The sequence below is a fragment of the Armigeres subalbatus genome, chromosome 3, assembly GCF_024139115.2.
Source record: "Armigeres subalbatus isolate Guangzhou_Male chromosome 3, GZ_Asu_2, whole genome shotgun sequence".
Classification (NCBI taxonomy): Eukaryota; Metazoa; Arthropoda; class Insecta; order Diptera; family Culicidae; genus Armigeres; species Armigeres subalbatus.
The window spans coordinates 350,362,998-350,379,457 of NC_085141.1; the positions used below are offsets into that span (position 1 = coordinate 350,362,998).

General features: G+C 38.5%; 1 protein-coding gene across 2 annotated transcripts in view; it reads left to right on the plus strand.

The window, feature by feature from the left end:
- Positions 1-12,890, plus strand: part of LOC134226034 (transcription factor SOX-3-like) — a 55,707-nt gene extending 42,817 nt beyond the window's left edge. Inside the window, exon 2 of one of the 2 annotated variants that reach the window (XM_062706549.1) lies at positions 11,941-12,890. In XM_062706549.1, the coding sequence (XP_062562533.1) occupies positions 11,941-12,349 (409 nt within the window). In that variant the 3' untranslated portion in view covers positions 12,350-12,890. The remainder of the gene's footprint in view (positions 1-11,940) is intronic. The other variant, XM_062706548.1, reaches the window with a different exon arrangement.
- Positions 12,891-16,460: the final 3,570 nt, after the last annotated feature.

Genomic DNA, 16,460 nt, shown 5'->3' on the forward strand with positions numbered 1-16,460 from the left:
ACCACAATTCATAAACTATTGCAGACAAAACTAGAGCACAGCATCATATCGTTCGGAGCAGGTTCCGAACACCAGATGCAAATGAGAATGAAGTCGAAGAAAACACGGTTTTGTCTGTATACATGGGAATGACAGTCCCCGAAAATTTATTGACTTCACACCGAAAGGAAGTCCCTACTCGTAAATATCCTTTTTACGAGGAAAACGCGAAAGAAACAGACTCATTTGTTTACTGCATAGTGTGCTGCTGTGCACTTTTGGATCGTGGTGCTGGTGGGAACGTTCCACGCTTGAACAAGTACGCTGATTTCCCTTTTGTCTCCCGTCGAACAGTGTTGCCAGCGCCAAGTGCGTTCATTGTTTGCGCTGGAAAATCCCGCCTCAATTTGTCGTCTACCGGGTCCGATGGCTCATCCAGTGCTCGAATGATTGCATTGTTTCGCCACATAATAGCGTTCCCCCTTTTGTTTTGAATTTGGGCGAATCAGTGGAGGAGGCCCAACCGGCACGCTTTTCCGGCTCGAAACAATAGGCCTTAAATTTGAAGCTGCAACAAGCGAGCGACCAGCACGGTTCGGTTCGAGCGTGGATGGTAATAGTGGAAGGTCTATATACCTACCTACAGCGATGGGGACAGACTGACGATGATGATGCGATTTGCTATCAGCTGAAAATCCTTGGAAAACTATCCAATGATGGCAGTTCGTGGTACGAACAAAGCTAGAATTATCGGAATGCACCATGTTCTGTTTATTTCGTAGAATATTTACAGAGGATCCCCATCAAGTTCGTTCTAGGACTACGATCAAACACATTTTGTTTTGATCATAAGGCGTTGAATGGTGCTTTTTCTTGAGTGGGTTTTCTTTTTTATAGTTCTTTCCTAACATCTTTCAGGCCTTCTTACTATTTTATGGATTGTCACAACGTTAATTGCAAAATCGTTAAAAAATCCTTTGACCAATCCTCCATTATTGTTTGATTTTAAGCTCACAAGATAGATGCCAAACAGGGAATGTTGACGTAAAATGTAAAAAAAAAATCAAATAAGGCTAAGGGATCTCTTCCATTTCCATCTCGCTGAAGAAATGAACAACATCAATCTTATCGTTTCTTTTTCATCTATAAGTACAAGAATAATAAACAAATCAATATTCTTTCCATTGCTTTTGTTTTTGATGGGATGAACATAGAAGCTATGATATGAAGTCCAGGAGCACTAACCCTAACTCTATCTTTAATTCTTCTGCCATGACTTCATGTTTGTCAAGATTATACAATGTGATCCTTTTTGTTGCACTTCTTCCTATTAAGATTAGGAGCCCACCAAAAGTTTTAAAAGTGCGCTTGCCAAATATGAAAAACAAGGTTTAAGTAACATTACATACCGCTTTTAAATTGCCATTTTGGCTTTATTTGCGTAATTTTCTCCATAGGAACTTGAATTCTTTTTTAAGTTTGATCCCCAGTACGAAAAACCGATGGAAGTTTTAGGTTCAGGATCTGAGTCAAAACGGTATCTGTTGCTTAAAAAGTAAGGGAGAGTACTCAATTTTACCTATAATGACATTCACATTCATTGTTCATTTGCTACCCTTACTGTTTACTCACATTTTAAGTCACACCATTCCAATCACCATTGCAATCGCTTCATGTTTGAACCACGTATTTAATATGTGCAATATATTGCAAAGAATATTTGCAATTTATGAAAATGTCACGCTTCCGTTTGCGTCAAACCTCGGACACCTCAGGTTGGATTCATATTTCCTACACAATAATTCAAACTTCGTACGCCTGATTACACAGTACCGGGAAGAATAATTTAAAACATTTCTCACTGCACTGCTCGGACTGTCTTTTAATCATTTCTCGCTTAACTTTTCAAAAGGACCTAAGTAACATTTTTTTCATGAATTAATTTGAATACTGCAATCAATAGCTTTCATGTTATTCTGTTCATTGCGCTATTCAAATTAATTCATGAAAAAAAATTTACTTAGGTCCTTTTGAAAAGTTAAGCGAGATTTCGTCGCTTATTATTATTATTATTATTCTCTTAATTGTTATACAATTTACCTTTCGCCTCTCCCGTAACAAAAAACTGTTTCACAACAAAAATGTTTTTTTTTTGGCGACGCGGATCAAGGAAGTGAGCAGGTGTGTTTGCACGGGGAATAGATTATACGTTTGTTCCCTGAAGTCAGAAACTCGGAAGATATTTGCATTTGAAAAACTAGACATTTTTTTAAATGAGAAATTGCATTCTACGAGTAACAGTACGCGTTTGACCACTTTTGAACTTGATTAAGTTCGACCATTTTATTAGCAAGTTACAGGGGGATTCCATTGGTTGACCGAATAGCAAACGTTGATGTCTTGCCCGATCTAAAAAAGTGGTATGAATTTCGATCATTCAACTTTTTGTCTTTCGAGGTATGGGCTACGCGAATACTCATACTCATTTTCTAAACTGATTTTTCATTATAATTAGTAGTACAGTGATCAATTCATTCTAAATAATCATCAGCAGATATTTTGTGGCATATCGTATCAGAAAATTGTGGCATATCGTATCGGTTATTCATAAGCCTACTAAAAGAGTGCTGTATGTGCAAATTTAATAACACTATTTCCGCAATCCCTTTTTTTCAAGTTTTTCAAGGCTCAGGCGTGTATAACACTTTATGGAGCCACGTTTCTTTGTGATATGTACAATCAATATAATCTATATCTTTCTCTTCTATATATATAAAAACCAATCTATGTATGTATGTTCGCTAACTACTTCTGAACCACTTGGCCGATTTCAACCAAATTTGGTACAGACATTCTCTATCCTCAGGGGAAGTTAACAAAGGGGTGGGATGGTCATGTAGAAAAGGGGAGGGTGGTGGGAGGGTTTTGTTCAGAAAACGAACAATTCTGTGTAACTTTCAACTCCCAGGACCGATTTCAACCAAATTTTGTACACATATTCACTACGAGGAGGTAATCATATGGGAGGGATTTGGGAAAGGGGAGGGTCTGAGGGAGGGTTTTGTTTAGAAAACGGGCAATTCAAAGTAAATCATGAACCCCTGTACCGATTTCAACCAAATTTGGTACACATTCTACATCATAAGGAAAAGATAACAAAGGGATGGGATGGTCATTGGGAAAAGGGAGGGTATAGGGGAGGTGTTGTCTTTGGAAAACGAGCAACTCAGTGTAACTCCCAACCCCAGGACCGATTTCAATCAAATTTTGTACACATATTCACTATGAGGAGCCGATCGTACGGGAGGGAAATTTGGATAAGGGGGGTAGGGGTCTGAAGGAAGGGGTATTGTTCAGAAAACGGGCAATTTAGTGTAACTTCTGAACCCCTGTACCGATTTCAACCAAATTTGGTACACACATTTTCTATCCCTAGGAGAAGATAACAAAGGGGGTGAAATGGCCGTTGAGAAAAGAGGAAGGGTAAAGGGAAAGCGGTTGTCTTTAGAAAACGGGCAATTCAGTGTAACTCCTGACCCCCAGGACCAATTCTAAGCAGATTAAATGATTAAATCATTCAACTCTATGATTAAAGATTATGATTAATTTTTCATGTTTGATAATGATGACTGATAAAGATTAACGATTAAATTCATTTTTGACAATGATTAACCATTATGAACAATGAAAAAGCGTTGGAATATGATTAACGATTACCGATCGCGATTAAATGTTGACACACTATGTGTATGGTTAATGATTAACGATCGATATGATTAATGATTGATGATTATGAATGATCAAATTGCATAGTGATCCATAATCGAGTAACCTTTATTCCAAATTTTAAAAGGTATGATAATTATATGATAATGATTCAAGATTAATAAATAAAAGCAAGGTATGCAATGATCCAATGTTCCAGCATAACTTCTGTACCCTTGCCCGATTTCAACCAAATTTGGAACAAACATTCTTTTTCTTAAGAAGGAGAAGATGACAGGGATCGATCAACTCAACACTTCATCGAAATCATGGTTTGCCCAGAGAAAAGCAATGATTAAAGTGTTTCCTTCTGGACGGTAAATGTGATCATTTCTTTAAAATAGACGTTTTTCCGGAATAAGGCATCGGTGTATGTTTTTCCTTCTTTAGAAATAGACGTTTGCCCGGAATAAAGCGATTTTGGGTTTGATCCCATTTTCAAAATCAGTCAATGTTTTCAAATGTAATCTACCTTCTTTTAATCAAATGATGAAATATCAATAAGAAAACACAATTATCCTTTTGACCTATTCCAATTCCGATGGTGAAAAAAACTGCGAATTAAACTGGCAACTCCGAGCAAGGCCGGGTACATACAGCTAGTATATATATAAAACTCAATGTTTGTATGTTTGTATGTATGTTCCAGCAAAACTTCTGAACCCATTGACCGATTTCAACCAAATTTGGAACACACATTCATTATTTTAAGGAGACGACGATAGGGGGGTTAGGAATACTCTTTGAAAAGGGGGAGGGTGTGGGAGGAGGGGTATTGCTAAGTTATTGATCAACTCAGTGTACCTTTTGAACCCCTAGGCCGATTTGAACCAAAGTTGGAACACACGATGACGATAAGGTTAAGTATGCTCTTTGAAAAAGGGAAGGGTATGGGGGGAGGGGTATAGTTTAGCAATCGATCAACTCAATGTAAATCCTGAGCCTCATGACCGATTTGAACCAAATTTGTATCAAATATTGTCTGTCCTAAGGAAGCGATTTTAGTGGATGTGATTAAGTAATTTTAAAAGGGGGAGGGTGTGGGAGAGGGGGTATTGTTCAGTTATCGATCAATTCAGCATGACTTCTGAACCCATTTATCGATGTCCACCAAATTTGGAACCCATATTATCTGTCTAAGGAAGACTATATCAGACTGGGTATGAGTGCCATAGCTAAATGAGACCAAACCAAACACGTAAACACGTTATCCTTACCCAAAGAAAACTATTATAAAGAGGCTGGAAGGGACTTTTGGAATGGGAGGGGGGGGGGTATTGGGATTGGATTTTGTTGTTCATCGGAATAATGGTATGCTCAGTGAAAAGCATTAACGATTAATGTGTTTCCTTCTGAATGGTGGATGTGATTGCTTGATGTAATAAGGCAATGGTGGGTGTGATCCCTTCTTTTAAAATATGCGTTGCCCGGAATATGGCATCGATGAATGTTTTCCTTCTTTAGAATAGACGTTTGCCCGGAATAAGACCTTTCAAACCCACGATACCTTCTTCAAAATCAGTCAATGTTTCCAAAAGCCTTCTTTTAATCAAATGATAAAGTATGAATAAGTAAACACAATTACCCTGTTGACCAATTGGTTTTATCATTTTCCGATTGTAAAAGAAACCAAACTGGCAATTCCGAGCAAGGCCGGGTACATAAAGCTAGTCTTATTATTAATTTAGTAAGAGAGGGATAAAAGTCAACGTACTCGTGGTGACTCGTGGTTAGATTAACATTTTTTCATGGATGGGGCTTAAGATTTGGGATCAGGGAATCACAGCAGCTCCCTGGGCATTTGGCATCAGAGACAGTGTGGTGTGTTCCGCAATCCCTGAGTCCAACATCAACAATTCCTTCTCGCATAAGGGTAAGGTGAGGACGGACATATCAGAATATATGTTTGCTGTAGAGTTCGGTTTTTATTTATTATCCTTTTCTGAATGTTTTTGTCTTAGATTGAAATCATAGATTACATGAAACTTTAGTGTCACTAGTATCCAATCCGCGTAGCACTGCGTGAAATGGGTAATGACAATAACAAAGGCAAACATACACAACTGTGATGAATTTATCGTTTTTAATTCATTCCATCATTTCTGTGACATTTCACACTAACGCTTTCTTTCGACATTGTTGTATCAAATTTATTATGTGCAGCATATGAACACGAAAGGGTGTAGAGTAATTGTTTGTTGGATTTTTAAGAAAAATGTTTCACCTGTTACATCTGTTTGTTTGTGATAATAATTCCTGTATATAATTAATTTAAAATTGACAGTTCGCCACGATAAGTATTGATGTACAGTTTTTAAAACAAATTTTCAAAACAAGTATCAGAACCTCCTGTAAAGATACTGATACCGTCGTGCGGGGCTTCTTTTGAAAAATCAGGGGCTACTTTTGACACTTTAAAACAAGAATAATAACGAAAATTACTATAAAATTGTCATTATCATGAATCGGGTGTCTTGTTGGTAGTTGAATGCCAACTTTCTGTTTCAAATATGGTGTTTTTTCCGTTGATTTTTTCCAAAAAATCGAAAATCCAAAGTAGCCCCCGGAGTCAAAAGAAGCCCCGCATGACGGTACTAACAATGAATCAAAATATGCATTTTTCATTCATTTCGCATTTAAAACCATTGAAAAGTTCGTCAATTATGGTGACGGCGATTATTAAGGATTAAATATCTGATTTATTTAATCAAGGTTGCATTGATCGCATCACTTATCAAGGTGAATCCAGAGCCATGCAATTATTTTCCCCGTTCCACTTATGAAAATCCCTCCTGTGACAACTGTGGAGATGCAGAGGTATTCCCGGTCTCTAGTAGCAACAGCTGTCACACCAATAATCCTTCCTTTCCCAGATGACCGTAAGGAGGTGGCCGGCGCCGTTATTGATCCTGTAATGTCTTGAACTCTCAATTTGTGCACATTGAGGTTGGATAGCTAATCCCAAGCCCCAACTATTGGTTCTCTGTACAATTTTGATTGTTCTGATCAATCACGGAGTAGCAACTACGAATTGTGCAGTCATCAAGCTCAAGTTCAATTTCCAACCGGCATTCTCCATATTTTCCACAGAAAATTCGGAATTCCCACAGGAAACCCCTTGAAAAAATTCACTAGAAATTTTCAAGGAAACTCATCGGAGTTTTTGCAGAAAATTGTTGATAATGTGGATTTAACGAGAAATTCTTTGGTTTTCAACTGAATTTTCCGATGTTAATTCTTCGGAAGTTCCATAGTAAATTTATTGGATTCGAACAAGATTTTTTGACGTAGGACTACGTCTGTGTTTTCTATATTGGGGTACACTTTACGATTGCGAAAATCGGGGACCGTCACGAAAATATGATAGACTTTAAACTTTAATATCTAAGCCGTTTCTCGATGGATTTTAAATTTTTTTGGACCATTCGATCAAGGATGAGTCAACGCTTCTTTGTATTTATTTGAAAATACTGATTTTTAACTATTTATTATCAATAATTGATAAAAAAAAAAAGTTTAGAAATAAGTAAACTAACCAATCACGTACATGCATCACTAGCACAGACATCAAAAATCAATCACTTGCGGGTTAGGATCTAATCCTCAGTTTTAACAAGATTTCACGCAGAGCAGACACATCAAAGCGATCGCATCGGAGCGGACACAGCATCACGGAGGCGCTAATAACATTTTCAAAGAAAATCCATCGCATTGGTGGTGGTGCTCGATGTGTTGCTGCAGATTATTCAACCTCAACGAACCAGACTTTCATATAAAGAAAAGGTTGACCATAAAAATAGCACTGTGGCGATCCGGCACCGCCAGTGCCGATGCTGAAAATTTATAACAAATTGTGGTGTCAGTTAGTTAGAAAGGAGCATTGGGAGAAGAAAATTGGTTTTTGGACCAACATTTTATGAAAAGAAAGAGTTAATTGCGAAAATGGACTGTTTCGGTGGCATCGGGTTTGGCGTGGTAGCTGTAAGATGTAAGCGTACGTGGCAAAGTAAGGATTGTGATGTCCCCGACTGAAAGCCAGTCGAGTGGCTTCAGCGGCCGATGAGTCATGTTAATTCCACGGTTAGAGACTCAAGGTCCATCCAACTGGGAACAACTATTCGACTTCTTCATTGAATTGGCCTCCGAGCAGTTTGCTCAATGTTAATAAAACGAGACAAATTATTATGGCAAACACCATCAATATCGAATAGCTACGTAGTCCTACGTCACCTTTGCGTACAACCCGATTGGGCTGTACCTTTGAGTTTTTAATGTCTACCTCTATGATAACTTCCTGAAACTAACTAACTGAAATTTCCCTAAAATTTCTCATGATTTCCTAACTGAAATTTTAAAATCCACAGGAAGCTATTCGACATTTCGACGGGAAATTTTTAGAAATTTTGATGAAATTTCTATGGATTTCTACGTGATTTCCAGAAATGCTTCAAAATTTCTCGAAAATTCTTTAAACAGATAACTATCAGTTGGTCAAAATTCATTCGGCGTAAAGTAATTTGGTCGAAATGGTTTTTTGACTAAATGGGTCATTTGGCTAAAAATATCATTTGGCCATACGGCCATCATACGGCCGAAATACAGTCGCTATATAAATAACATGTAGCAAAAAAAATGTCTAGTAAATGACCATTCAGGGTAAATGACCTAATTGACCAAACGTATTTTGGTCAATTAGGTCATTCACCCTGAATGGTTATTATTTGACCGAAATGGTCATTTGATCGACAATGTCGTTTGGCCGAACAGATCATTTGAGTGAAAAAGTCATTTGGCAGAATGTTCGAAAATGACATTTGTTGAATGGGTCATATGGCCAAACATGTTAACCCTTTTGACTAAATGACTATTTCTGTAAAACGACCATATCAGCCAAACAACATTTCCAGCCAAACGACTTTTTCGGCAAAATAACCAAATCGACCAAATGACATTTTCTGCCGTATATCATTTTGACCAAAAGGCCCTTTTTGTCAAATGATCGTTTCGGGCCAATGGCCCTCTCTACCAAAAGATCATTTCGGCCTAATGGTTTGTTCGGTCAATGACATATTCAGTCGAACAAATTTCGGTCAAACGGGCCTTCTGAAAATTTGATTTCTGCTAGTGATTTCTTTACGTCAACGGGAAATCCTTGGGAACTGGATTTCTTTTAGAGTTTCCACAAAAACTTGCTCAAAATTTGAGCGGATATTTTTTTTTGAATTTCAATAAGAAAATCTTTGGTATTCATTTTCTGGGAAAAGCTTTTTCCGGAAATTGCACTTCTATTCTCAAAAATTTGCACGGAAAATTGTTCCAAATTTTCATGGAAATTTACTTGAGATTTAAGCGGGAATATTTTTTGAATTTCGAAGAAAATTCTTCTGAAACTCTCCTTAGTTTTGGGTGAGGCTTTTCGAAATTGTCTGGAATATTCGAAGAAAATTCTCTAGAGTTTTAACTGGATGTTTTAGGGATATTTATGGAAAAACTCTAATGATTTTCCTTTGAAGATGCAGCAGACTTTTACAAATTCGAAACGGCGTGGAACATCTTGCCAAAAACTATCGACGGCGTGGCGCGGCTGCGCACATCTTTAAATAGAATTCCCAGCCGTACCAAAATGACTATCTACAAAACGCTCATTAGACCGGTAGGTCTCTACGGACACGATATCTGGACAATGCTCGTGGAGGACCACACGCACATGGAGTTTCCGCGAAATTAGACGACTGTTGTGGACCAGAATGTCAGACATTCCGGTCGAAAATGGTTCTCGAAAGAGATCCGACTGACGGGCACAAGAAGGCGAGGTGCACAGCGAGCAAGGTGGATCGATCAGGTGGAAGACGATTTGCGGACCCTCCGCAGACTGCATGGTTGCCGATGTGCAGTACATAGACTGGCCCAGGATATAAAAAGTTGTTGAATGCTACGGGGCATCCCCCAGGATTGTACCTTTGGGTGAGAAAATCAACCTCTGAAATTTTCAGCTCAAACGCTTGTTGCATAAGCTGGCGCATTTGATTCGATGTTTGCATGGGGGTTGTAACGCCGAAACTGATGTAAAGGCACGATATCTGGACAATGCTCGTGGAGGACCACACGCACATGGAGTTTCCGCGAAATTAGACGACTGTTGTGGACCAGAATATCAGACATTCCGGTCGAAAATGGTTCTCGAAAGAGATCCGACTGACGGGCACAAGAAGGCGAGGTGCACAGCGAGCAAGGTGGATCGATCAGGTGGAAGACGATTTGCGGACCCTCCCCAGACTGCGTGGTTGCCGATGTGCAGTACATAGACTGGCCCAGGATATAAAAAGTTGTTGAATGCTACGGGGCATCCCCCAGGATTGTACCTTTGGGTGAGAAAATCAACCTCTGAAATTTTCAGCTCAAACGCTTGTTGCATAAGCTGGCGCATTTGATTCGATGTTTGCATGGGGGTTGTAACGCCGAAACTGATGTAAAGGCATGCCTTCGAGAGTCGGTGTACGTCTGAATGAAACAAGACTGCTTTATTTCTTTCCAAACACCCAACCAGCGACTGATGGATTTCCTAACAATTCTGTATAAGAACCTACCAAAATCTGTTTAAGAACTGGACATTTGCGAAATTATTAGATTCCTATACAAAAAAATGTAAGCTCACAAACAAATATTGTAAGAAAAGCTTGCAAAATTTTAAATTTATTAAACAATATTCGTATCAAAATCAAACATTTGCGCATATGCCCAATTCTTGTACAGGTTTTGGTAGAATCTCATAAAATCTAACAATCACCGGTTGGGTTTAGCAATGGAGTATAAAGGCATGTAATAAACAAAGCACACGGGGGGCATGCTACAAAATTTCTATGTAATGGACGCAGTAGGTAATTTGGAAATCGGATTGTTGGCGCTTTGTGTCTAGTCTAACGTTCTATCAGTCTTCTTTTATATCCCACTACATTTTCAACAATATTAAATTCTAAAAATTTATAATCCCATTTCAAACATTTTCTCTCCATTCGCTACTTGGTTTTGCAACATAATCTTATCTCAACTGTTATTGATATTTCCCGTGAAAACCCCTCGCTTAAATGCAGCCGTGAAAACAGCGATAAACTGAGTTTTATTTTCCGTATCCTCGCACCACCCCCACACACTGACAACCGATCTGTAGTGTGGTGAATCCTCCCAACGAGCTCCGTTTCGAGTAACATTCTCGCATCCGAGGGGTGTGTAATGCTTATCAAACTGACGACGACTGATTCTCTTCACGAGTTCATGTCCCCGTGGTGTTGATTTTGTTCGGTGGCAAAGATGATGATCGTGATTAGGGCACAATTTGGACGTTATTGTTGACTACGACCAACGCAACAACGGCACGACCTAAGTAACTGATGATGGGGTTGCTTAACGAAATACGAAAGGGTGATTCCACCCTCACGGAGGATGATTTGATGCCAACCTTTGATTGTTTCGGTTGAGGTTTGATTTTTCTCAAATTTACAACATAATTGAATTAAATTTGGAGGGTGTTTACATTGAATTCAAATCGGCTGTGGGGAATTGAAAAAGTTAGGGAGAACATATTTTACTGGTGCCAGATTTAATTGTTGATCTAGAAAAAAAGCGTAAAACTGTTTCATGTTTCATCACACCACGTTGATGTGATAGTGCGTAGCCAGAGCAATAATAGAGTAGAAAACTTTCGGTAAAACTAAACACTGGAGTTTTATTACATCTCGCGGCTATGTGTTCGGTAAGTAGTGGCACTGTATGACGTTCAGCGTTGGGTAAATAAAGAAAGGAGAATGGAAAGAAAAGAACTTCTGATAAGTGGCTCTGGCTTGCATTGAAATCTCTTTTTCTTGCTCGACTGTTTACATTACAAAGTGTAGCATTTATTATTGCTCGCAAAGCAACCGATCTGAGAAGTGTTGATGGTGTCATATATTTTTAGATATCAAACAACGTTAAACTTCATTGCTGTTGAACGATGAAAGTATTAGTTTGCAGAATGTGTTCAGCAGTAAAGTGTCAAAACGAAAAAGTTCGTTTTCATTATAACTTCGCAGGTCCAGTTAAGAGCGAAACACTGACCATCTTAGAAAAAAGACCGTCTGTCAATATACAAATAAACGTGTTAATCAGTTCAACAACAAGCATTCAAATGCATCATTTTTTTTCTCTACTTGTCATTTGCAGAGCCCTCCACATGAAGGAACACCCGGACTACAAATACCGCCCCCGACGGAAGCCCAAAACCTTGGTCAAGTCACCGACCCCTGCCAATGCGGCCAGCACATCCACACCGGTAGCCTCCAAGGAACCACTCCGGTCGCACTCTCCCCAAAGCAAGTCCCCCTACAACCCCTCGCCCCTCGCCACACCCCTCAGCATTCCGCCGGGCATCTTCCCTTCCTATCACTTCGCCTACGATCTGCACCAGAAGGCATTCTGGAATCTCTACGGCAGCCACATACTGTCGACGATGGTCCCCCCTTACATACCACCGCACACACCCCACCCCCTGGCTTATATCAAACCATCAAAGTCGTCTCCACCGTCGCCGATCGCACCCCCTTCACCGATACCGTCGAGTAACGTCATCTGACCTACGCCGCTGCGCTACAGTGCAGAACATAGCGTCTAAAGTGACTCTAATCTCTTCTATTTAGCCCCCTCCTTGGAGGAGAAAGATAAACAACAAATCTAAAAATAAGGCTTGTTGCATAAGTAAGACGAATTTCCCGATAAATTAGGAAGTGAAAATAAAATCTTAACCATATCAATCTACAGTTAAAATAGAATCAACTGTTCATTGATTTTACAATGGATTAGGTTTGTTACAATGAAGAAAATATCAAATTAATCAAAATCGTTATTATAATTAGTTAAATTTGGTTTCTGTTTTAAGATTCGGCAACAAACAATTGATTAAGCGTGCAATTTTAAGATTAAGTAGATTATATCTCATTTTAGATTTAATAAATTGTACATATTTACCGTAAGATCAAGCAGAGGCTCAGAAAAAAAATCACAGCGTTATGTAAATGCTGGATTTCTGTGTAAATACAAAGGAAACAAATAATTTCCTGCTCCGAAACTGCTATGAACAATTTAATAAAGTGTATGTATGTTATGTATAACTAAATAAAAATTACTTTTAATAATAAAAATAACTCAGTTCCGGTCCGAAAAATCCAACTTCCTAATTTTTTTTTATTAATTTATGACCAAAATGAGAAAAAGAAGGTTGTAGATCAATCAAAAAAATCTCTTAGTTATGTCGTTTTCGGTTATTGCTGGGTCGAACCTAGTTCTGCACCGGATCCGCTCTAACAGCTGTCAAAACGTTCGGTTATTCGTTCAGGTTGGATCGCGATCCGCACCAGATCCGACCCTAAATAAATGAGGTTCGCTCTGCCGATTTATCGAGATCCAACCTAGATTCACCAATACATTCGAACACAATTTGTCAAACTGGTGTTTATGTTTACGCTAAAGGAAAATGAAAACGTAAAAGACACGGATGGGTATTAAATGATATTAAATAATGATTTTGTTTGTTTCATTTGTTGAATTTATCAATTTTGTTGCTGTCTTCCACGCAAAAATTGAATTTTTTAATTCGTATTCGTACATATACTTTAGGTATAATTGCTCTATCAATGGGAAAATAACGTACCAGAGTATCTGGCGCTATGAAGTACCCGCTAAGCTGCGGTGGACGACGGAGGTCCTTCGTAGCTTAGTAGGGAAAGCACCTGTCATGCGAACTGGGGTCGTGGGATCAAACCCCACCGAAGGGGCGGTTACCCTCCAATACCTTTTCCGAACTGAATCTATCACATGTTGTACATATGCATAATCAAGTTTCAGACATAGTAATTAATTTCCACTCCGGGTGGCTTAATACCCGGCATATAGGCAATTAACTTTGAATGTACTGAAGTTATTTATACCAAAATGTTTTTACCATTAGTTTATTCATTATTGCAGTTCTGTGCATAATTTGATCAAGGTTACGGATTTGAAGAATATACACATAATGAATTAACCCTGGCATTAACCAGTTTTCATACGAATTGTGCATCATTTTTGAGTGGAAGAAAGGTTTTTAATTGTAATTCGTTAGAAAACCGACAAAGACATATTCATTCCCATTGATATTAAATAATAAATTTTATTATGTTGAATCTCCTGTTTAGATTTTGTAGTGAAAAATTATTTGCCTCTTTTGTATATTTGGTTTTTGCAGTTCTGACGAAATCGCAATTTATCCCAAAGGGTCCCCTCTGGGAAGAAAAATAGCAGAAAGAATGCAAATAGCAAAAAAGAATGCTGTTCAACTCTTGTACGATTTGATTCTTTGTTTCAAAATAAAAGGCACCAAAGTGTTCCCATATTTTCTTGTTCTGTTGAATTTCAATGACATTATTGATAATTCAAATCTACTGTACACAATCACTGTTACCCAAAAAGCCATATAGAATCAGCATAATAGTTTATCGGGAAACACGGATTGGCATAAATTTCACGGCAATCCACATTCCCGGGCAGAAGATATAAACAGAATAACAAAACATGATATGGACTTGATTGATATAAGAGATAAAAGAACAGGCAGAAAAATTTGCTCCGAAATATCATTTAAATATCAAGATATGCTATGGATAAGAACAAACTAATGGCACTTGATATCGATCAATTATTACAAATAACATATCTTGATATCCTCATGATATTTTAGTGCAAAATATTGATATTGTCGCCTGATCTTTTATCTCTTATATCAATCATGTCCATATCTCATTTTGCTATCTTATCAACATTTGATATTATTGAGCTATTTTCGTCTAGTCGGGTTGCCGTCGTCATTAATCACAAGCTCCTAATCACATTAATTTATTGATGGATTAATAGTCATTTTAATCATTAAACAATTAACAGAAGAAACGTCTGATTTCCCCCTGACGTCTGATTTTCAAATTCAAATTCAATAGATAAAATATGTCTGTTTCTGCCAGCTGATAAAAGTGCGAATTGTCAACAAAACAGATGATAGGGCTTGAGTTCTCACTAATACCATCATACTGACTCGATCCCGATTCGTTTTTCGTTCGGTTATTCAGAGTCGGGGTCGGACCTGACCCAGGTTTAAAACCGAAAACGACATAAGCGTTTACAATGCCTTTCTCATGCTTTAAGGAACATATTATATCGGCCATAACTTTTGAGCCCAAAGCCCGAGTGATATTTTGAGGGAATAATCATTTGACGGAAATTCATTCGCGCAAAGCCATTTGACTGAATGCCACTAAACCGAAAGTCATCTCCCCGAACTTCATTTGCCTGAATTTACCGTTTCGCCGAAACGGGTATTAAGCCAAAAACGGTTTGGCTGAAATCTTATTTAGCCGAAAGGGACATACGGCCGAAGATGTCATTCAGCGGAACTGTTCATTTGGTCGAACAATTCTTTTAGCTGAACAGGTCATATGACGAACAATTTAGAGAGAGGGAGGGTATGGCGAGTGTCCACGGTTCATACAAATGTTTGAAAATTTATTTGAGCAATTGTCTATCGAAAGCTGAAAAAGGGTATCAAAAACTGATCAAAACCTGTCCACGTGGTATACGGACAGTCTCTGACCAGTTCCACTGAACTCGCATACTCCTTTGCTCCTGTTTTCTACTGGATGCAGAACAATCTCATCGAAATGCTTAATTTTGCTTTGAGCGGGTAAGTATATTAATTAGGAAGTGAAAATTTCAGTTTTAGCGGGTTTGGTAGTCATACGGCTACTGCTTCATACTGCCTCATACGAAGGAGGTCGTGGGTTCAATCCCAGGTCCGTTCCATTCGCCTACTTTGTATCTTTCTCTATATTTCTCATGTTCTAGCAATCGCTAGAACTGGAAATGGACTTCCATACCGTTTCCATCTCAATTCCTATACCTTCAACTTGAGTATTCTAACAGTAATCTGCTAGAATTGGAAATGAACTATAGAGCTCGTTTCCTACATCCAATTAGAAATTCCATCAGTTACTTTCTCCTATCTATCACATTGGCAGCTCGTTAACCAAGACTCTGCCTCTCGAACCTACCCCAAAAATTCCAACAAATTCCGCATGAACTCGTGGCAAGTGCAGAGGTATATTCGGCTTGCAGTGGGCGAGTGATTGTTTCATCATTCCCTCCCCCTTCCCTACATTGACTTGCATTCTGACGTCTGTTGGTTCTCTGTGCCAGCTGATCTGGTCATAATGGAGTAGCAACTACGGGCAGTCAATCAAGCTCAAGCTCAAGTTAATTAGGAAGTGAAAATTTCAATCGCGATCATCGAGAAAAGTTAGTTCTGCTTTGTGCGAGTGAGTAAATTAATTAGTACACAGGATTCTGTTTTTATACGAGTTTTTTTCTCTCCTAATTTTGATCGTCTGACTTCAATTTACCACCAAAGTCTTTGCAACATGTTTCTAACAATGGAAAAATGACAAAACCAGTCGAAAAATATTTTTTCGGGATGTACTAGATCAGCGGTTCTCAACCTGGGGTACACGTACTCTTGGGGGTACCTTCGCTGACCCCAGGGGATACTTCGTACGAAAATGCGTAATGGCGGATATATAGCAATTCCAATAAAAACTATTACAATACTTTGTATTTTACATAAGATGGCGATCAGTAAATGTGGGCTTCGTGTCCGTGCGGTTTGC